This window comes from Balaenoptera borealis (genome assembly GCF_965194805.1).
Source record: "Balaenoptera borealis genome assembly, chromosome: 10".
NCBI classification, from domain to species: Eukaryota; Metazoa; Chordata; class Mammalia; order Artiodactyla; family Balaenopteridae; genus Balaenoptera; species Balaenoptera borealis.
In genome coordinates, this window is record NC_138874.1 from 94,094,676 (window position 1) to 94,117,093 (window position 22,418).

Genomic DNA, 22,418 nt, shown 5'->3' on the forward strand with positions numbered 1-22,418 from the left:
ATTATTTTCCCTGGTGGAATAAACATACTCACTTTCCATTTATTGGCTAACTAGAGCCAAACATCAGTCTGTTTTGATGACTGTCTCATCTGTTGTACTTTTTTTTTTTTTTTTTAAATCACTATTGACTTTCATTAGTTTTGAGATCAGAGCTAACAGAAGTAGCTCGTTTTTTTTTTTTTAAGATTTATTGATTGATTGATTGATTGCTATGTTGGGTTTTCGTTTCTGTGCGAGGGCTTTCTCCAGTTGCAGCAAGCGGGGGCCACTCTTCATCGCGGTGCGCGGGCCTCTCACTATCGCGGCCTCTCTTGTTGCGGAGCACAAGCTCCAGACGCGCAGGCTCAGTAGTTGTGGCTCACGGGCCTAGTTGCTCCGCGGCATGTGGGATCTTCCCAGACCAGGGCTCGAACCCATGTCCCCTGCATTAGCAGGCAGATTCTCAACCACTGCGCCACGAGGGAAGCCCTGTTGTACTTTTTATTTTTTATTTTTTTGGTTCTAATTCTTTCTGTATTGGGTCTACAGCTTTGCAATAGATTTTAACAGAACAATAATTATTTTACATAGGCACCTCAGTGCTTTGAAACTGATAATTTCAGCTGCTTTATTTTGTTCCCCTTGAGTAGGCCAGTGACCCCAGTACCTTTGAGCTGATACAGAAAATTCATACCCTGCAGAAGCGTCTCATCAGCAAGACAGAAGAGGTGGTTGAAAAAGAGCTGCTCCTTCAGGTAACATTTCCATTGTCTGTACTCATCAAACAAGTATATTTTCTTAGCACCATCATCTCCAGGACAGTGTTTTTAGAATTAGTTATTTGGCAGTGTTGCATGCCCCATTTTTAACTGTAGATGGCAACAGGGACTCACACACAGAGAACAAACAATCTGATTAATTGGTCTTTTATGCTGCCATCACTGATATTTCAAGAATTCTAGAAAATTAAGTTCAAGGCTACACTTACTGCATTGGGTAATGTGAGCTCCCTGCTGCCCTGCAGTTTTATTCGTTAGATTCTTTTAAATACTTTTCTTCATATCTTCATGTAATGTGAAATGCCATGATTTTGACTTTGAAAACTAGCTTTCACATAGAGCACAAATGTCCTCTTGAAGGTTTGTGAGAGTGAAATGGAAGGAAAGGTATCTTTCTGAGGATTTTATGCAGTAAGTTATTCTGGAGCAATTAACAATGGTAACATCCTTGTGGGCCTGTATCTTTGCAAGTACCAGCTGTCACCACCATCATTTCCTTCATCACCATTATCATCATCGTGCCAGATACTGTGCTGGTGGCTTTATCTCCTTGTCTCAATTCCTCTTCATAGTTCTGGGGTTGGGGGTTGTCATCCCCAATCAGCGGATGAGGAAGGTTAACCTCAGGAGTTTGGTGTGGATAAAGAATATAAGCTCTGGTGTTAGGTGGCCTGGGTTGGAATCCTGCCTCTGCCAATCTGTAGCTGTGTGAGGTTAACTTCTCTGCACCTGAAGTTCTTGATCTGTATTATGGGACAATATAGAACCTATGAAAAGGGATGTTGTTGGGACATTAAGAGTGTACAAGACTAATGGCTCAGGATCCCCATCTTTGACGTCATACCTTCTCCTATTTTGTGCACTCACACCGATGCTCCTGGGCTGCCTGGGTCCTAACTCCCCAGATGTGGGGAGAGAGCTCCTATATTTTGCTCCTGGCCCATAGCCCTGATTTCTGAGGGCACTCCAGTGTGGGGAAAGCCTGTGATTCTCCCCAGTAATAAAATTAACCAGCACTAGGTAGAGAATTCTAGAATATAAGGCTACTTGTCCCCAGTAGTGTAACCATTTAACTTCAGTAGCTCCCTACGAAACTGAGTAATTCAGTGAAAGGAAGAGCATGGCTTCACTCTACAGGCAGCACAGAAACTAGCACGTAATTGTGCCAGAAGAATGCATTTATCCCCCTTCATTTTAGCTGCCCTCAGTCATAGTCTCAGGTTTCATCACTCTCATTCAGTGCCCACACGGGGAAAGCATGACACCTCAATGTCCTTGGTCACCGTTTATCATGTACCAACAACAGTAGCTCCCTCTTTTGCCTGGGCCCTCCGTGTGGCTGGCTTCATGCAAGGTCTGTGTCTCTGTTCATTGTTTTCTCTACAGTCAATGAAATCTGAACATGGGATGTGTGTTGGATGACATTAAGAAATTAGTGTTGATTATATAAGGTGTAGTAGGAATGTTATGGTTATGTTTTGTAAAAAAAAAAAAAGCCTTTTTATAAGAGAGATGTATTGAAGTATTTACAAATGAAATGATACATAGTCTGGGGTTTATTTTAGAATTTTCCAGCAAAGAAATGAAGAAAGGGGGAAGGGATCAGAGACACATGGATATGGAGATGGAGGATCGATGAAATAAAATTGGCAAAATGTTAAAAATAAAAGGCATGTTGAAAGGAGGATTGAAAGAGCTTAGCATTATGCTTGGCAAATAAATGACCAATTATTCTTATTATTTCTAATTCCAAAGCCCATAATATTAACCGTACTTTGGGTTCATTCTGTTCTTTTTCTACCTGGTTAAGGTTGGTGCTCAGCTCATTAATGTTCAGCCTACTATTCTAATAGAAATAAGCATTTACAGGTACAAAATGTCCTTGAAAAACTTTCGTTTCTTCCCACAGGTTTTGAAACATGGTATTTTCATTTTCATCTAGTCCTAAATATTTTCTATTTTCAAAATTATTTCTATTTTGAGAGTAAGTCTTAAAAAATATCCACTATTTCTCCTATGATAATTAAAAGTACAAATTTAAATTTCCAAAAATATAGGTATTTAAGTTATCTTTTAGTTATTGATTTCTCACTTTTTGCATTGTGATCTGTATTATACTGATTCTTTGGAATTTGTTGAGACTTGTTTTGTGACCAGCTAAATAGTCAGTTTTATTTATTTTTTTAACCAGCTTTTAGTTTTATTGATCTTTGCTATTGTTTTCTTTGTTTCTATTTCATTTATTTCTGCTCTGATCTTTATGATTTCTTTCCTTCTGCTAACTTTGGGTTTTGTTTGTTCTTCTTTCCCTAGTTCCTTTTGGTGTAAGGTTAGATTGTTTATTTGAGATTTTTCTTGTTTCCTGAGGTAGGCTTGTATAGCTCTAAACTTCCCTCTTAGAACTGCTTTTGCTGCATCCCATAGGATTTGGATCGTGGCGTTTTCATTGTCATTTGTCTCTAGGTATTTTTTGATTTCCTCTTTGATTTCTTCATTGATCTCTTGGTTATTTAGAAATGTATTGTTTAGCCTCCATGTGTTTGTGTTTTTTACGTTTTTCCCCCTGTAATTGATTTCTAATCTCATAGCACTGTGGTCAGAAAAGATGCTTGATATGATTTCAATTTTCTTAAATTTACTGAGGCTTGATTTGTGACCCAAGATGTGATCTATCCTGGAGAATGTTCCGTGCGCACTTGAGAAGAAAGTGTGATCTGCTGTTTTTGGATGGAATGTCCTATAAATATCAATTAACTCTATCTGGTCTATTGTGTCATTTAAAGCTTGTGTTTCTTTATTAATTTTCTGTTTGGATGATCTGTCCATTGGTGTAAGTGAGGTGTTAAGGTCCCCCACTATTATTGTGTTACTGTGGATTTCCCCTTTTATAGCTGTTAGCAGTTGCCTTATGTATTGAAGTGCTCCTATGTTGGGTGCATATATATTTATAATTGTTATATCTTCTTCTTGGATTGATCCTTTGATCATTATGTAGTGTCCTTCCTTGTCTCTTGTAACATTCTTTATTTTAAAGTCTATTTTATCTGATATGAGTATTGCTACTCCAGCTTTCTTTTGATTTCCATTTGCATGGAATATCTTTTTCCATCCCCTCACTTTCAGTCTGAATGTGTCCCTAGGTCTGAAGTGGGTCTCTTGTACACAGCATATATATGGGTCTTGTTTTTGTATCCATTCAGCAAGCCTGTGTCTTGTGTTTGGAGCATTTAATCCATTCACATTTAAGGTAATTATCTATATGTATGTTCCTATGACCATTTTCTTAATTGTTTTGGGTTTGTTTTTGTAGGTCCTTTTCTTCTCTTGTGTTTCCCACTTAGAGAAGTTCCTTTAGCATTTGTTGTAGAGCTGGTTTGGTGGTGCTGAATTCTCTTAGCTTTTGCTTGTCTGTAAAGCTTTTGATTTCTCCATTGAATCTGAATGAGATCCTTGCGGGGTAGAGTAATCTTGGTTGTAGGTTCTTCCCTTTCATCACTTTAAATATGTCATGCCACTCCCTTCTGGCTTGTAGAGTTTCTGCTGAGAAATCAGCTGTTAACCTTATGGGAGTTCCCTTGTATGTTATTTGTCGTTTTTCCTTTGCTGCTTTCCATAATTTTTCTTTGTCTTTAATTTTTGCCAATTTGATTACTATGTGTCTTGGCGTGTTTCTCCCTGGGTTTATCCTGTATGGGACTCTGTGAGGCTCCTGGACTTGGGCGGCTATTTCCTTTCCCATGTTAGGGAAGTTTTCAACTATAATCTCTTCAAATATTTTCTCGGGTCCTTGCTCTCTCTCTTCTCCTTCTGAGACCCCTTATAACGCGAATGTTGTTGCATTTAATGTTGTCTCAGAGGTCTCTTAGGCTGTCTTCATTTCTTTTCATTCTTTTTTCTTTATTCTGTTCCGCAGCAGTGAATTCCACCATTCTGTCTTCCGGGTCACTTATCTGTTCTTCTGCCTCAGTTATTCTGCTATTGATTCCTTCTAGGGTATTTTTCATTTCAGTTATTGTGTTGTTCATCTCTGTTTGTTTGTTCTTTAATTCTTCTAGGTCTTTGTTAAACATTTCTTGCATCTTCTCGATCTTTGCCTCCATTCGTTTTCTGAGGTCCTGGATCATCTTCACTATCATTATTCTGAATTCTTTTTCTGGAAGGTTGCCTATCTCCACTTCATTTAGTTGTTTTTCTGGGGTTTTATCTTGTTCCTTCATCTGGTACATAGCCCTCTGCCTTTTCATCTTGTCTCTCTTTCTGTGAATGTGGATTTTGTTCCACAGGCTGCAGAATTGTAGTTCTTCTTGCTTCTGCTGATAGTCAGTTTTTATAACCAATGCCTAGGTGCTTGAAAAAGATATGTATTCTCTAAATGTTCAAGATTCGGGAGTCTATATGATGTTTGTCAGACCAACCTTGTTAATTGCATTGTCCAAATCTATAGCTTTCCTAATTTTTTTGTCTACCTAACTACTGAAAAAAAGTTTGTCTATTTTTCCTTGTAGTTTTTGGCCTTAAGTACATTTTAGATTATGTTCACAAGGTGAGTAAAAGGTTATAGTTAACATTTCTTCCTGGTGAATTGTTCCTTTAATATTATGCAAGAACCCTGCTTAATCCTTATTGCTTTTACTTATAAAATTGTCTGATATTAATATAGCTTTACCAGGTTTTTTTGCATCATTTTTCTGTACTTTTAAACTTTTGGTGTCCTTATATTTCAGTGAGTCTCTTGTAATTAAAAAAAAACAAAAAACTTAATCTGATATCTTTGTTTTTTGACTTGTGTGTTTAGTCTATTTATATTTATTGATAATTTTAGGTTTATTTCTACTTCTTATTTTCTATTATTTACCCTGATTTGTTTTTTTTTTTTATGCTCAAATATAGTGTGTTCCTGCTTTCTGTTGGACTGAGTTTTCTTTATTCCCTCTTTTTCCCTCCACCACTCACTTCTCTCTCCTCATTACTCCCTATTCTCCTTTTCCTGGTGTATTTATTTATTTATTTTTGCTGAATAGTTATCACCGCTCAGTGTAATTCCGTCTCTCTCTGATTTCCTTAAAAATTTAATATGCATAGTTGACATCAAGTCTAAACAAATGTAAAGTTGATCAATATCCTTATCCTTCTTACAAACAGTGCAGGGACTTGGAATGTTTTAACTCCAATTACCTCCTACAGTCCTCCCAGTATTAGTCATCATCATCAGTATTTTATAGAGTCTATGAATTATTTATTCAGATTCACCAGAATATTAACCAGTTCTTTTGTTTTCTGTTTCTTCACCTCTCCAATTTCTTACCTCTAGGTTCCATCTCCTTCTTCTTGAAGTGCATCCTTTCATAGTTCTTAAAATGACAAATTTTTCAATGACTAACACTCTCTTTTGCTTGTCTGAAAATGTATTTATTTTGGCCTTACTTGTAAATGGTTAAGTTGAAACCCTGTTTTCTGCTTGTACTTTGAAGATGTTAGTCCTCTGTGTTAGCTTTTAATGATGCTGTTGAGGAGTCTGCTGTCAGTCTAATTATTATTGCTACTTTTTAAGTATCCTGCCCTTTCTTTGTTTGATTGTTAGAGTTTCTCTTTGTCCTTCGCGTTCTGGAATTTCAGCACAATGCATTTGGTATGAATTTAGTTTTAATTAATATGCTTAGGACTCATTGTGTTTCCTGAATCTGAGGATTCCTGTTGTTAAAAAACAAAATTCAACTGAGTAAATTTTAAAGATATTATTGGATTTTTCCAACAATTCATGAATTGGGCAACATTCCATCTAGCAATTAGAAAGGAACTCTAAAGAGCTGTACAAAATGGAAAACTTTTATAGGCAGAAGGGGGGCAGGACAAGGAAGTTACTAGCAAAGAGTGTGTTGTCTCAGGCAAGGTCACCTTCCTTTGGGGTACAGCAGGAGTCTGTCAGGCAGATTTCCTCAATGACCAGGAATGACCAGTGCTGACCAGGTAATTTCAGACTGACCAGTTGAGATTACATTTCTAGGAAAGGCTGAAATTGCAATTGGGTTAGGCATTAAGTCTCAGTTTGTTGATGTGGGCTTAACACAAGTGACTGCATTTTGGGCCTTTCGTCTCTTTTTTTAACACTGTATCTTTGAATAATCTCTCCTTTATCTTTCTATTTTCACTCCTTCTGGAACTCTTATTAGATGTATGTTGGACTTCTTCACATTCTTTTTTTCTTATCTACTGACCTCTTTGATATTTTTCTTCTCTTTATTTATTGTGTTACATTTTCTCAGCTTTATCTTCTTGTTCACTAAGTCTCTCTTGAGGTGTGCTCATCTGCTATTAGCCAATCTATCAAGATTTTATTTTCAAAAATTTAGTTTTTATTTTCTAGTGATTCTTTTTCACATATGACTGGTCTTTGTTGATAGTGTCTTGATCTTTTATGTTTTTATTCCTTTCTTTATGTCTTCAATTAATTGAAACATTTATTTTATAGTCTTTATCTGATTGTTCTATTATTTGAAGGTCTTGGAGGTCGTTCCTATTGTTTACTGTGACTGCTGACTTTCATTCATGGTGGACTTTTTCCATTTGTGTTGGATTTTGGATTATGAACTCATTTTCAGAAAGGCTTTATTTATGGAACTCGGGAATGGTCCAGGTTAAGGGTATGTCCTTTCATTTGTTTCTGTCGGACGCTCTAAGAGATATCACTTGCTTAGGATAATTTTTTATGTTAAATTCTCATTTTGGGGCTTTCTAGACTACCTGGTTGATGTATATTAGAACTCTAAACTCTTATGATAGAAGACCCATGGATACAGATTCTCAGGGTAGGCTTTTTTTTTTCCCCACGCAGAACCAGGAGAGATAGTTGGATTTCCTTGTGGTCTTCCTGTCCCAGTGGGTGAATTTCTCTTTGTTGTCTCTTTACACTGAGGCTGTAACTCTTTTAAGTCCCTAACTTTATGTGGAGGAGTCTCAGTACTAACTACCCACTTCACGCAGGCTCAGTACCTCATCCTTTATCCTCTTATGGCCGTTAAACTCCAAGCCCCTTGTTCAGTGAGTCCAGCCATTTGTCCCAGTCAGCCCCCAAGAGAGAGCTGCAGTTTCTATTTACTGCTCTAATACGCAGTTCACCCTTTGATTTTGACATTTGAGGATCAAACTACTTGCAAACTCCATTTTGTGATTAAAAGGATGTGTTGTTTTGTTGAGCAAGTCTAATGCATTGTGGACTTCAGTTTTCAGGTTATTTAGTATGCCATAATGCCATAAACAGAAATTTCTTGTTTATTCTAATCCCTAGTTTTCTCATCCATAAACTGGTACAATAAGTACCCACCCACAGAATTGAGTGGAAGTGCACATACAGTTTGATCAGAGTGTTTAGTTATCATTAACATTATGGTGATGATTGTTAATATTATTAACCAAAAAGCGTTTTTTTCCCAGGTCTCCAAAGCTTAATATCCTGCCTCACTCCCCTCTGTCCAGTTCCTCATTTCACCTTTCTTTTGGATGGTTGGGCTGCCCTGGGTCTGCTGTGAATTTTCTTCCAGAGCTTGCACATCTGCTGGCAAACAAGCCTTGGTATCTTGGTGAAACCCTGGGTGCTCCACGGGGTTTGACAGTTTCTCAATTTCATCTGTTTTATTAAATTATTAGAGAAGTTCTCTAAACTCACAACAGAACATTTTGCAATTAGGAAGATTTTTGGTTGAACTCTTCTGAGTATCAGAACATTTTTTAAATGATTGTTTAATCTGTTACATGGTGCTGAAGAGCCCCTATCATTTCCCAGCAGCAGATGTAATGGAAGTCTATTTGCCCCCAATAGACTGTGAGTTCTTTGAGGAAAGGCACTTGTTAATTAATCCTTCTAACCCCAATGCCTGATACAGAACCAGGCATATAATAAGTGCTCAGTAAAGATGGACAGGCTCTTTGCCTGGGCAACTCCTGTTCACCCTTTAGACCTGAGACTAAATGCTCGCTCCTCAGGGGTCCCTCTTAGGTCTCTAGGTTAGGTTTCTTGGTACACGTTCCCATACCTTGACTTCACTTTCATACCACTGTCACACTTGTAATTATTGAAATAATTGCAATTGTGTGCTTAGTGACTTTCCTGCTAGACCATAAGCTTTCCAAAGGCAGTTCCCGTGTCTATTGCAATGATTATTTCATCCCTCGCAAATATTTATTTAGTGACTGATTAAATGTTGCAAGAACGGTGGTCCTTCAATAAGTGATGTGTCCCACAGTCATTTGAGTTCTGTCTTTGAGCTCTGAGAGGTTATGGGAATTACTGTTCCTGTTGCCTCTGCATTTGTGTTATTAACTTCTAACTTTGCAGGAGCCTGGAATTTACTGTGTTTTACAATGTTGTGTTAGTTTCTGCTATATAACAAAGTGAATCAGCTATACATATACATATATCCCCATGTCCCCTCCCTCTTGCGTCTCCCTCCCACCCTCCCCATCCCACACGGAGCTGATCTCCCTGTGCTATGCAGCTGCTTCCTGCTAGCTATCTATTTTACGTTTGGTAGTGTATATATGTCCATGACACTCTCTCACTTTGTCCCAGCTTTCCCTTCCCCCTCTCCGTATCCTCAAGTCCATTCTCTACGTCTGTGTCTTTATTTCTGTCCTGCCCCTAGGTTCTTCAGAACCTTTTTTTTTTTTAGATTCCATATACATGTGTTAGCATACGGTATTTTTCTCTTTCTGACTTACTTCACTCTGTATGACAGACTCTAGGTCCATCCGCCTCACTACAAATAACTCAATTTCGTTTCTTTTTATGGCTGAGTAGTATGGAAAGCTGCTTCTTCCTTGGCATCTGGGTCCTGCCCTTTCAAGGTGAACTTTCTCTCTAATTTTATGACTGGGTGCAAGTTTGGTTTACTTAACTGTAAAATGGCTTGAATGATAAGAGGGTTTGGATGGATCTGTGCAAATTATTAGCTGTGCAGTGAGAGCAAACCTCATAGAGCACATTTTTAGATAATTCTTTGGTAGGATCTTCATTTTTCTTTATCTTCTGATTGTCTTACATTTATTGAATGTTTACAGTGGGTTAGACCTTGTTCTAAATGCTTTGTATATGTATTATCTCATTTAATCATTGTCACACCCCAATGAGATAAGAGCTATTATCTTTCCCTTCACAGGCAGGAAACATGAGGCACAGAAAAGTTGAGAGACTTGTCCCCAAGGCCACACATCTGGCATTCGGTGGAGTTTTGAGTCTAACTGTGGCAGTCTGGCTCCATGGAAAACTAGGTCACTGATTTGATTCATCTGCAGACCACGTTGGTCATTAATGGGGAAAGGTCACATTTCTCACTGCGTCTAGAGCCTTGTCACTCTAAGCGTGGTCCTAGGACCAGTGGCATTGGCATCACCTGACAGCTTTTTAGAAATGCAGAATCGCAGGACCTCCCCAGGCCTTAATAAATCATAACCAGCATTATAACAAAGTTCCTAGGCATTCAGGATACTGGTTCAGACAGAGAAGCACTGAGGCCCCTTTCTTAGCTCCAAAGCAAGAGCCGTGGTTCAGGAAGGAACCCCACGACTCTTGGTTACTACATGCATGGCCTTGCCTAGTTATCTAACCTTCTTATACTTTGGTCTCTTTCTCTGAAACTTGGAGCTCATCATCTTATCAGCATCCTTTTGTTGTTGTGAAGATGAAGGGAAAGAACTGCATAGAGCACTTAGCAGATGCCAGGGGGCAAGAGAATTGGCCAGTGCTCAAGAAATATCGTTACAGCTGGTCCTCCATATTTGTGGGTTCCACATCCGTGGATTCACCCAACTGCGGATCAAAAATATCTTAAAAAATTCCAGAAAGTTCCAAATAGCAAAAATTGAATTTGCCACATGCTGGCAACTGTTTATGTAGTATTCACATTGTATTAGGTGTTATAAGTAATCTAGAGACTATTTAAAGTATATGGGAGGATGTGTGTAGGTTATGTGCAAATACTATGGCATTTTATATAAGGGAATTGAGCATCCATGGATTTTGGTATCTGTGTGGGGTCCTGGAACCAACCTCCCATGGATACCGAGGGATGACTGTATTTCTGGGTTGGAGCATACTAACCTGACACCTTGGTCCTCAGCTCTTGAATTCCAAGGACTGAGATCTGGGAGGGAACTGACAAATGAGTGCACCCAGGATTTGAGGCATGTTTTAGGACCCCATAAACTCTTGAAGGCTACTGATGTTAGTATGAAAAGTCTAAAATGTTTCTTCGTTAATAGAGGCATGAGGATCCTTGATCCTGTTTGATAGCAGCCTGGATGCATTTGGCAGAAGCTACGGAGAGTTTTGAAGAGTGGAGGAAAATGACGGTAACAGCTCACACTTACTGCCTGCTGTGAGCACGCGCAGCCACTCCGTGCTAAAACATTTTGCTTTCATTGTATCCATAGGAAACCCAGTTGAGGTTGAGGCTGTTATTGTTTCCATTTTACAGAGGAGGAAACTGAGGCTTGGAAACAAAACTTGCCGAAGATTTTATGGCTAAGAAATTCCAGAGCTGCAATTATAAACCAGGGTTTAGTAAGCTATGGCCTGCAGTGGGCCATATCTGGCTCACCGCCTGTTTTTTTTTTTTTTAATTAATTAATTAATTAATTAATTAATTTTTGGCTGTGTTGGGTCTTCGTCTCTGTGTGAGGGCTTTCTCTAGTTGCGGCAAGAGGGGGCCACTCTTCATCGCATCACCGCCTGTTTTTATATGGCCCACAATAAGAATAGTATTTATATATTTAAGGGATTAGAAAAAAATCAAAAGAATAATATCTTGTGACATGTAAAAATGATATGAAATTCAAATTTCAGTGTCCACAAATGAAGCTTTCTTGGTGCACAGCCATGCTTATCCACTCATCTATTGTACATGACTCCTTTTATGCTGCAACAGCAGAGTTGAGTATTTGTGACAGAGACTGTATGGCCCACAAAGTCCACAGGACTTACTGTTTGGCCTTTTACAGGAAGGGTTTCCTGCCTCCTCTTCGAAACCTTCGTCACCGGAATCCAGAACAGAGCCTCTCACCACTGCCCTATGGTGCCTCCGCATAAAGCCACTAAGCATCCCATTTCCATGACCACTTTCTCTCCCAAATTCCAAAGTAATTATAAAATTATTAATGCACTGCCTTAAGATATGGAAGGTGAATTCTAACATCGTGTCCCAGTTGCTGGTGGTGTGATGGACACCAACCACAGTTCTGGCCCATTCTGTTCGAGGATAGCTAAGTGACCATGCTCCCCAAACAGAGGTGAAGTTGTTGAAGATGTTCCCTCCCTAGAGAGACGGAGGGACTGAAAGGCACAGTGTAAGCCGGAGCTGTTGACTAGAAGCCCATCTGCAGGCTTTTGTTTGGGTCTAAAATCAAAGGGAAGAAGAATGAGGTGAGAGGGGGATTACCTCCTGGAGAGCCTTGCTGTCCTCACCAGAGAATGTATAACGTGTTGGGAATGGCGGCAGTGGCTTCTTCCCCAGCGTGTTCCTGCTGGGCTGCTGTGCCCCTGCCACCTCTTCCAGGAATCCCGGGGGATTCCTGCTGTCCTGCACATGCTCTTCCATGTCAGGGAGGATGGAAGGAGCAATTGGAGATGGGTTGTTCAGAAAACAAGCTGCTAATGCTGGCCCGACACAGAGATGCGCACACATCCGTGTGGGCTGCCTGCGGGGCACCATCTACCTCTATGCACCTGGTCTGTCTGGGTCAGCCTCAGTGTGAGCGCTTAGAGAGGGTGGCACCTCACTCATGGTCTTAGAGCACCACAGCAACCATTAGTGTCTGATGGGCACATTATCAAAGTGCCTTCCATATATTGTATCTCAGTCGTTCCCAAATGTTCGACTGGGGATTGGGAAAATCTGTATGTTTCCAAACAAATATTCTTTGGTTTGTAATGAAAGAGCACAATGTGTAGCATAAAGCCAATTTTACTTTTTAGTTTTGGGGACCTCTCTTTTTCCATTGTCCTTCTTTCTTGCCTTTGGAGATGTAAGATGTTATTTTTTGAAATGGCATTCTCTTATTTTTTTGCGCATTCCTTTCTTTTTTTAAATTAATTTTTATTGGAGTATAGTTACTTTACGATGTTGTGTTAGTTTCTACTGTACAGCAAGATGAATCAGCTATACATATACATATATCCCCTCTGTTTTGGATTTCCTTCCCATTTAGATCACCCCAGTGCATTAAGTAGAGTTCCCTGTGCTATACAGTATGTTCTCATTAGTTATCTATTTTATACATAGTATCAATAGTGTATATATGTCAATCCCAATCTCTCAATTCCTCCCACCCCCCTGTTTCCCCCTTGGTACCCATAGCATTCCCACAGCTGACTGGTGGGCTAGACCTTTGATTTGGTTAGGAAGGGTTTTGTTCATGTTATGTGATTTGAAATAAGTGGTTTTTGAAAGGGGCTGTCTTGATCAACTTCCTTCTCCTCACCCCTGTTTTCATCTCAGTATTGAGTTAGGGTTGAGGCATTTTAAAGTTTCAGAAATCCAGGGCAAAGCAGGCCTGATTCCAGAGGTTTCATTAGACAGACAGTAAGTCTGAGGTAGATACGGAGGCTCTTCCCTCTCCTCATGGGAACACCTTCTATACCCACAAGAAGAAAGGAACTTCTGCCCAACTTCCCACCCATTTCTCCAACCCTTTCCAAGACTCCTTTCCCTCCCCACCCTCATCCCCCCAAGACCGGAAAGGGAGTCATTGCTCATCTGATTGGTCACAGCCTGAAACTTGGGCCACTTGTTGCTGATGGGCCAGGTCATCATATGTTAAATAGCTCCTGCCCTTGTGCTGAAGCTCTCTTGCTCTTCCAGTTTCTGTGTCAGAGGTCAGCAGGCCAGGGCAAGATACACCATGTCCACCATCCACCCTAAATCCTATGTATCTTCGATTAGGTGGATAGGCCTCATTGGATCTGTTCTGCCTGACGACTTAAGATACGAGAGAGAGAGAGAGAGAGAGAAGTTAAATCTCTTGGTCCCAACAATTATCTAGCCCAATGGACAAGAGAAGCCTTTCATGGCAGATGGTGTGGGTGATATCAGATAGAAAAGCATAGTGATTAAGAGCTCAGACTCTTGAGCAAATCAGATGTGTGAGTCCAGGGTTACGCATGATACCGTGTGACCCCAACCAAGTTACTTTACTTCCCTAAGCCTCAGTTCTTGATTTGTAAAATACAGATTATAATAATACCTTTCATATGAGGTTTTTGTGTAGATTAATCAAGATCATTTGTATCAAGCACATAGCCTCATGCTTGCACTGAATGAATGTTAGCTGCTATTATCATAGATTGCACATTGGATGTAGATTTTAGAAGGATTCCGAAACTAGTAACTTATAAATGGCTTAGTATAACAACTCAGCATTTCATAGGCAAACTCACTTTTGGGAATAATCACATAGACCCACACATTCTTAGGGAAGCCTCTCACGTTCTCTCTATGGTGACTGGAGCATTAACTGGTGTGCTCATGAAATAGGTTCTGTGATGACCTTGGTATCAGATAGCTTTTGCTGTATAACAAACCAATCCAAAACATAGTGGCTTAAAACAAAGTCATTTGTTAGATTTTGATCCTATCAGTTGGCAATTTAGGCTGGGCTCAGCCAGCCAGTTTTTCTGTTGGGCTTGTCTGGACTCACTTGTGTTTCTGCAGGCAGCTGGCAGGTTGCTAGGAGCTGGTTGACTTAGATGGTATGTAATTCACATGTATGGTGCTTGGTGCTGGCAGTCGGCTGGAGTGATGGGAGTGACAGACCACATGTGTCCACTAGGCTAGCCCAGGTTTATTCTCCTGATGTCAGTCTCAGGGTTTCCAAGAGCAGCAAGAAAGGACAAGCCCCAACATGCAAGTGCTTTTTGAGCCTCCATTTGTGTCATGCTTGCTAATGTTCCATTGACCAATGCAAGTAACATGGCCAAGCCCAGAGTAAATGTGGAAGAGGATTAAGATCAGGAGACATGCAGCCATTATTGCAACAATATGCCACAGTCTCCTTTCTTCTGTGAATCTGAGGGGAAATACTTTGCGTTTAAGCATTCAAGTGGTATAAGATCTCTTTTTTTAAATCCTTTGTCAGATATGGTATTTTAATATGCTTGGCATCTGGTCGCTCTCCTTGGATTTTATTGCTGACATGTTTTTCTTTTCTTTAATCTTTTATTCCCTTTATTTGGGAAATTATAGTTTGCTGCAGGACATAGTTCTTTTTATAGGAGAAACAGCTGTGATGTCATAACTGAGCACATTTCCTTAGGGATATGCATTTATCCCCATGCATTTGGAAACATGACCCATAATCCACTTGTTTATTTCTATTTTCGTCTCTGACTTCATATTGAATAAGAGCAAATATGTCAACCAAAAATATGTAAGTCGATAAATTAACCTTTTAAAAATGTTATTTACTATTTTCTTTTGATTTCTAGTTATTGAGCTCTAATAGATGAGGGAATGTTTTAAAAAATTCTTTCTTTTATAAGGGCCAGTTTGAATAAAGTTTCACAAAACCAAGTGATAAGCAGAATAATGTGAGGTTTTGGTGTCAGAAACTATTCACCTTTTTTTTTTTTTTGGTAAGAGCAGTGTTTAAACAGGATATTTTTAATGCAAAAACAGATAGTAGTAATATGGCTAGTAACTGAAAATGGAAATAAATAGATTACTTAGAGTTCAAACAAAACATTCTCAATAAAGAATTTCTCAGTGGAACATTTAGGTTCTTATTGAATCTGTGCATAATTATATCTTACTCCCCAAATGAAACAGATTTCCAGTGATAAATGTTTCTGGACAGCAGCAAGATTCAATTCAGTTCATTTCAAGATGCAGATTTATTTGTGAAATTAGAAGAAAATAGTTGCCAGTGAGAACCTGGGGGAGTCCTATTTTTAGCTGCTATGTTGGTGTTTCACCCAGAAATATCTCAGAGATAGAAGTGCTTCTCACAAGGATGAGAAAAAACTGCAGCTGGAGCAGAAATTAATTTGTATTTATAGTTCAGACACCTACATGAATCCTTAATCTGTTTTTTTATGATTTTAGGGGAATTTATAGAATCGTTTAGATTGGAAGAAATCTCCAGTTGGTCATCAAGTTCCCTCTCCTTATAATGGCAGCACTGATTTTATTATCCTTAAAGCAGCTCTGATAGATGGGTGTCAAGTCTGGCTCATGTTTCATGCATTTAAAAATGTGTATTCCCTACCCTGAGTATATTTAATGTGTCGGAGACAGACCGGGAGCTGCCCATATGCCCAGGAGACCTTTTCTGAGTTCCTGACACACAGTCTTTTCTGGAACAGATGCCAAATATGTAGCATATTAAGCATTATATTGATGCCATCAAATCCAGTTTGCTTCAGGCTTCTGACAACTGGAAACATTTTTCCCAATGTGTACAGGGACCCAGGTGTGCTCTCTGCTCTGACATAATAACAGAAGGTCATTCCATCTTGGATCCTTTTGTCCTGCATACCTCCAGGGACCTGCCATTTCCCCCCCACCTCACCCCACCCCACCACCCCAGTTAAGAAAGCCTGCTTGGAAGACCAATTATGAACCAAAAGGTGTTTTGGGGTATCTCTAATATCTGCAGAAGTTTGTGAGGCACAAATAAATGCAAGATGTGATCCTTACCTGCAAGAAATTTATATTTGAGAAGATTCCTGAGGTATATCTGGGAAGAAATGAGACTGGTCTCTATGAGCAGTGTGTGAAAATCCAGATCATTACTTTATGGTTCCACTTAGTGAAGGATACCCAATTATGCATAATCATGTTATACTGGATACTGACAAAAGTGAGCGCCCAGTTATGCAGTATAGATGCTGTCTAGGACAGTATATAGTATGGTGTTTGCTGTTTAAAACAGCTGTAAGTGCCAAGGGGTAACAGCAGGGGAGAGTAATAAGAACTGGCTCCCTCAAGGACAAAGAAGATGTGATTGGGCTGGACTTTGATGTGTTAAGTTGACTCATCCAGCCATTACCTAAAAATATGAGTTGAGGAAGGATGGGATAGTGGTTGAGAGTGCAGACCTAGGTTTTGAGTCCTTGTTTTACCGGTGGCTGACTTTGTGACCTTGGGTAAGCAACTCACCCTCTCACAGCCCCAGTGACTCCAGCTGTAAAGTGGCGAGAGTAATAGTACCTGGTTGGGCTGTTGTGAGGATGAAATGAGGTGCCTCATTCAAACTGCCCAGGACAGAGCTGGACATGCAGTGTGGTAAGAGCTCACTGTGTGTGATGTTGGTGCTTCTGGGGTGGAAAAGGCACTGTGGAGACACAAGCGTGGAGTGATGGAAGGAGTTCCTGAAGGAGGCATATTTGGAAACAAGTGCAAAGGGCACTTTAGGCCAAGGGAAGATGGAGAGTCAAAGTTCTGGGATAGGGGTGAGTACATTTGGGATGTGGAGATGGAACTGAATAGCAGGGATGCATAACTGGCTAATTTGTGTTGGGGAGTGCCTTGGATAAGTTGGGTGGGGACCAATTATATGGTCTTAGAGAACAAGTACCAGCATTAAACTTGCGCCAGCAGACAACTATGGACTCTAATCGTGATAATGACCACAATTCTCATGGCAACAGTGATGGGTTTTGAATGCCTGTTGTATTATTGTGTGTCCAGTCCTATGATGGGTCTTGTATTTTATGTATTATTTTTAATCCTCACAGTAATTCCTGTTACTATGCATTAGGCCAATTTTACAAACAAGGAAACTGAGGCTCAGAGTGATCAAGCAATATGGTCCAGGTCACAAAGCTAACCAGTGGCAGACTTGGGGCTCAAACCCATTCAGTCTGGTGTGAGAGGTGAACCCCGTATTCTAGCCCAGGTTGGTTGGCCTGCAAGGCCTACGTTCTATAGGATATTAACCAGTCAGGGGTGTGACACAGTAAAAGTGATGAGAAGAAAAGACAGAAAGTCCCCAGTCAGGGACTGGGGCTGAAGGAACCGTTAAGAGATGGTTGTAGTGTAGGCCCAAGTTACTGAGGATATTGGCAAGGGACAGGTGCTAGGGTTGAGGAGAAAGGAGTAAATGCATGAAATCTTTAAAAGGATCAATTTATAGGACTTGGCAATTGAATGTCTGTGTAGGACAAAGAAGAAGAGTCAAAGGTGGCTTTCAGATTTCCATCCTGATCAGTGACAAGTGCCAGGTTGGTGCAGCGGATCACTGCCTTGGGGCCTGTTAACCACATCACACCCACCCTGCTCCTACTCTCCCACCATTTTCCCACCTCCCCACCCACACACAGAGCTGCCCAGGCTGAAACTTGGACCATGAGACTCTAAATCTTGAACAGAAGGTGAAAATAAAACAGGAAAGAAACCCCATGTCACATAAGGGCTGCAGTTACCATTACAGAAAAACGAGGGACTCTAGTAATTCTTTCCTCCCCACTTTCACTCTTCCTAACTGTGCCTCTGGTGGGCACTGGCAGTTAGAGTGAAAGAAATCTTTCCCCCACTATGTGTTCCAGTTGGTTACTGCTGGCGTATTGGGAGGCTGTTGATTTTTGCATGCTTAATTTGTATCCAACCCACCACACTAAATAGCTTCTCAGTAAATTTTCTGGGCTTTTTAGGTATATAATCATACCTTCTCTAAGAAGTGATGATTTTCTTCTTCCTTTCCAATAATTATTCAATTTGTTTTTGTTTCCTGACTCATCACTTTGTTTATAATATCGATATTTTAAAAAATTAGTTGGAATAACAAAAATAATGTTGATTTTTTTGAGCATCTGTAGGAAGGATGGATTGTAAATCAGAGAGGCTAAAGATAGAGTGAATGGCCAGGAGGCTACTGCAGTAGAATCATGATGTTATGATGCCCAAGGAAATTGAAAGGAAGGTAATAGTCACAAGAGAAAATGGGCTGGCCTTGTTATTGTGGCCTGGGCACAAAAGATGACTTTCGGGCCTCAAATCCAAAGTTTGGTAATCTAGAAGTCACCGGGAACTTGACTCCGCTGTTAATAGAGTTTGAAGTTTACTGCAATCAATTCACCTGAAAAGAGGTGAGAATATAGAAATTAATTAGAATTCTCAGGTTATAAACTGCTCCAGGACTGTGGATTTAAAAGAAATTAGCTGGTATTTTAATTTTCTTCAATATTGCCATGGTCTGATTCTTAACCTACCTAGAGGCAAAACATCACATACTAACTACAATTTATAAATGTTTTTTCCAGTTGACAAAACCGTTTTTCATACATCATCTCATTTGGTCTCCAACAACTCTGTGAGGTAGATGACGAGAGAAGTATCTAACATTTGCCCAGCAAGTTACAGTTTGCAAAATCCTCCCACCTACACAACCTCATTGAATACTCAGCACTCGCTGGTTTCTAACATGCACCCAAAAGGTTTATCTAATGGTGGTTTGCTACATGCAGACTTTTTGGTCTTTGAAAATGAAATTCCCCACGGAGAATGTCCTTCCTTGCCTTGTCCACATGCTGAACCTCTCTTCGTTTCTCAAAACCCTGTTCAAGGAGGACATTATCTTTGCTCCTTCCTCACAAGAGAGAGGTAATGGACAGGGGTGGAGTGGAGGGAAGCTGGGCAAAGTAGCTCAGGAAGGGAGAACCCAGCCCTGTGGCCCTTGGGGGAGGAATATGGAGAGGATGGTTGACAAGAAGTCCTCTTGGCAATGCTGAGGGTTATGGAAACTTTGGTGTGGCCTTATCATCTTTGGCTTTCCCCCAAAGTAGAGGCAGTGGAGAAGGTTGTGTGAGGGTGTGTAGTATGCTGTTTAGAGGATGACATTTCATAAGCAAACACACATACATGCATCTAGAGGCTCCCATTCTGCAGCTCCTGTTAATTCCTTTGATTTTAGGAGAAGGAAAGGGAAAGCTCCTTTGATTGCTTGCAGGATCTTTCAGTGAATTGTGTCCAGTTTTGCAATGGAACTCAGAAGGCATCTCGTAGAGGCCGAGAGAGGAGAGAGTTTCAAAGAGGGGGTAGGTCATCACTGTTGGCATCTTCCAAGAGTAGGACAGAGGGAAGGATGTGCCCACAAGGAAGCCACCCACTGATGCCCTTTTAGGGTCCAGTTCTGCGAGGTTGTTGGGCACAGAAGCCTGGCCACCAGGGGCCCAGAAGGGAAGAGACGGTGAGAGAATGGAGGAGGTAGACTTGGGTTACTTGTGTAAGACATTTGGCTGTGAAGGATTGGGGAAAAAGTTTTTTAAAACATACATGTAAACTATTATAAAAAATTCAAAAACATACATATAAACTGTTACAAAAGATTCAAAGAATTTAGAAACACATAGAATAAACCATGCAAGACCTCTGTCCCTTTTCATTGCATACCCGAGTGTAATGGAGTGACACGTGCTCTTTCAATCCTTGGTAAACATTTTAGAGAGAAAGGGCGAGATTAATGTGAATGTCAGGCATGAGTGCAGAGAGTAAGCCCAGAAGAAGGAGAGGAGGAGATTCAAGGTAGGCATGATATGTGTGTGTGTGTGGGGGGGGGCGGGGGGTGTAGTATGTGTGGTTTTATATGCATGGGTGTATGTCTACATATGTTTATTCATCCACACGCACTGGGAGAGAGGATGAAGGTGTCCAGCTCTTCATTCAACATGGACAGGAAGGAAGAGAGCATTTATTAGCACTGATGTCTTATGATGAAGATTGGGGTCTCTTAAGACACCTCTGTGTGTTCAGATCAAGTCATCTGCTGAGAGGGAGTGTGACCAAGGTGAAATTGGAGTCCCGAGGAAGGAGGTCGGGAGAGGATGCTGAGGAGGTGACATCTGGGTGTTCACAAGACACGAAAGTGAGGATTGCTGAGGAGACGGAGGGAACACATCACCGTGCACAGCTGGACTTAGTAATGGCCCCACTCTGCACGTCCGTTCTGCAGTTCCCTCCAGCAGCACTGGTGGCCTGGGAGCTGAGAAACTGGACAGTCGGACAGAGGTCGTACTGGGAGTGTGCACGGCAGGCATGACAGAAGGTTGGAGGAGGGGGTTGAGAGTGTAGAGGGCACTTGGAAGTATTTGACTCTGGGGAAGGAGTTGGGGAAGCCAAACAGTAAAGCCAGGAGGAGGCTAATGGGCTGAGTGGAGCGGGAAGGTTGAGTGATTGTAGGTCCCAGGGAGGGCAGAGAGTGAAGGAGTGAGAGAAATAATAAGTTAGGAGTCTGCATTCAGAGAGGGGAACATGGAGCTGGAGCATTTTAAAGCCTGCTCTTGGATTAATGGCATTCATATTAAACTGGCTATGGAATTTCAGGTGTACTATTTCAACTGGATAAAAGCAAAAAAAAAAAAAAAAAAAGCCAGTGCCTATAGTGGTGTATCAGACTCTATTTCCTGAATTTGTTTATGAAAATTTCCTTGTTATTGAAGCATCCCTTAGTGTCATTTCTGAAAATCATTATGTCTCCCAATGGCATGTATTTGGAGAAGTCTCGATTCATCTTTAACATAGACTATTACAGATGCTCTCTGACTTGTGAAATCCTTCCATTCTGCAAGGTCTGATACATCCTGAATTTATCCTAAGTAAAAAATGACTCAAGGTACATTTTTGTACCACCCCTCACCTTTTCTTTATAAAATCTGATCTTTTCAGATGTTTAGCTACCCATGTTGACCCTTAGAAGAGCTTTGACTGGTTTGGACAAGACACCAAATATAAACTTAATTTTTTTCCCCACAGCCTTTCCTTTTTTCTGCCTGCTCGAGAGGGTTCTGGCTTTGCCCTCTCACTGTCAGGCCCTCCTCTGCACTTGGAGGGAGGTGTCTGTCCTTATCTGAGTAGTTCTCTTGGCTTTTGAGATACATAATCATTGTAACAGTGAAGGATGGATAGACGGGCAGCACATGAACGAAGTTTTTCTAGGAATTACGAAGTCAAGGATGTGGGAATAGCTGCAGATTATGAGGGAAGGAGGATTTTAAGAACTGATGTAGATAATATAGCCCCTTTATAGTAGTTGATACCAAGGCAGTACTGAAGTTAGTCTGAAATTACTTTTTTAGTAGCTTTCTTTGACCATGGTCCTTCTCTGTGACTGGACCACATAGGTCTTAGTATCAATAGGGCTGCACTAGAATCATCACTTTCCAGTCAAGAATAGACCGCAGTAAAAAAAGAGAGTAACCCCATGACCATTGAAATAACATGTGCTGATACAGTGATGATCCACGGGACAACAGAAACATTAGAAGACTGACAACAAAATGTCATTTCGTTATGGCTGTTGTTTTTCATGTTACCTTCTCACCTTATGGTCTTCTTTTGCAAATGAATCTATTTTGTATCACAAAACTTAATACAAAATTTTCCACTTCCTTAAAATTTTATTAAGTGCTTTGTAGAACAATTTGCGTAAGGTCTAATTTTCCAGGTTGGCGGCTGTGCAGCATAATGACCTCATATTTTTTCATCTAGTTTCATGCCATTATTTATATAAAGATGTGGTTGATTTGCATTCAGATTTAGGCAAATGTGAAAAGTGAGCATGTTTTTTTCTTCTGTAATTTTAGATCTAAAACAACATTGTTTTTCTGTTTCATTGCTGTCCAGTAAAAATGTAATGTGAGCGATATCTGTAACTGTAAATTTTCTAGTAGTCCCAATA

The 22,418-nt window shown here is 40.4% G+C and overlaps 1 protein-coding gene across 1 annotated transcript in view; it reads left to right on the forward strand.

Annotated features, from left to right (window-relative positions):
* Window positions 1–22,418, forward strand: part of CFAP58 (cilia and flagella associated protein 58) — a gene marked incomplete at its 5' end in the record, with an annotated part of 102,539 nt that overhangs the window by 41,832 nt on the left and 38,289 nt on the right. Inside the window, one exon of the mRNA XM_082339681.1 lies at window positions 630–734. Coding sequence (XP_082195807.1) covers window positions 630–734 — 105 coding nt within the window. The remainder of the gene's footprint in view (window positions 1–629; window positions 735–22,418) is intronic.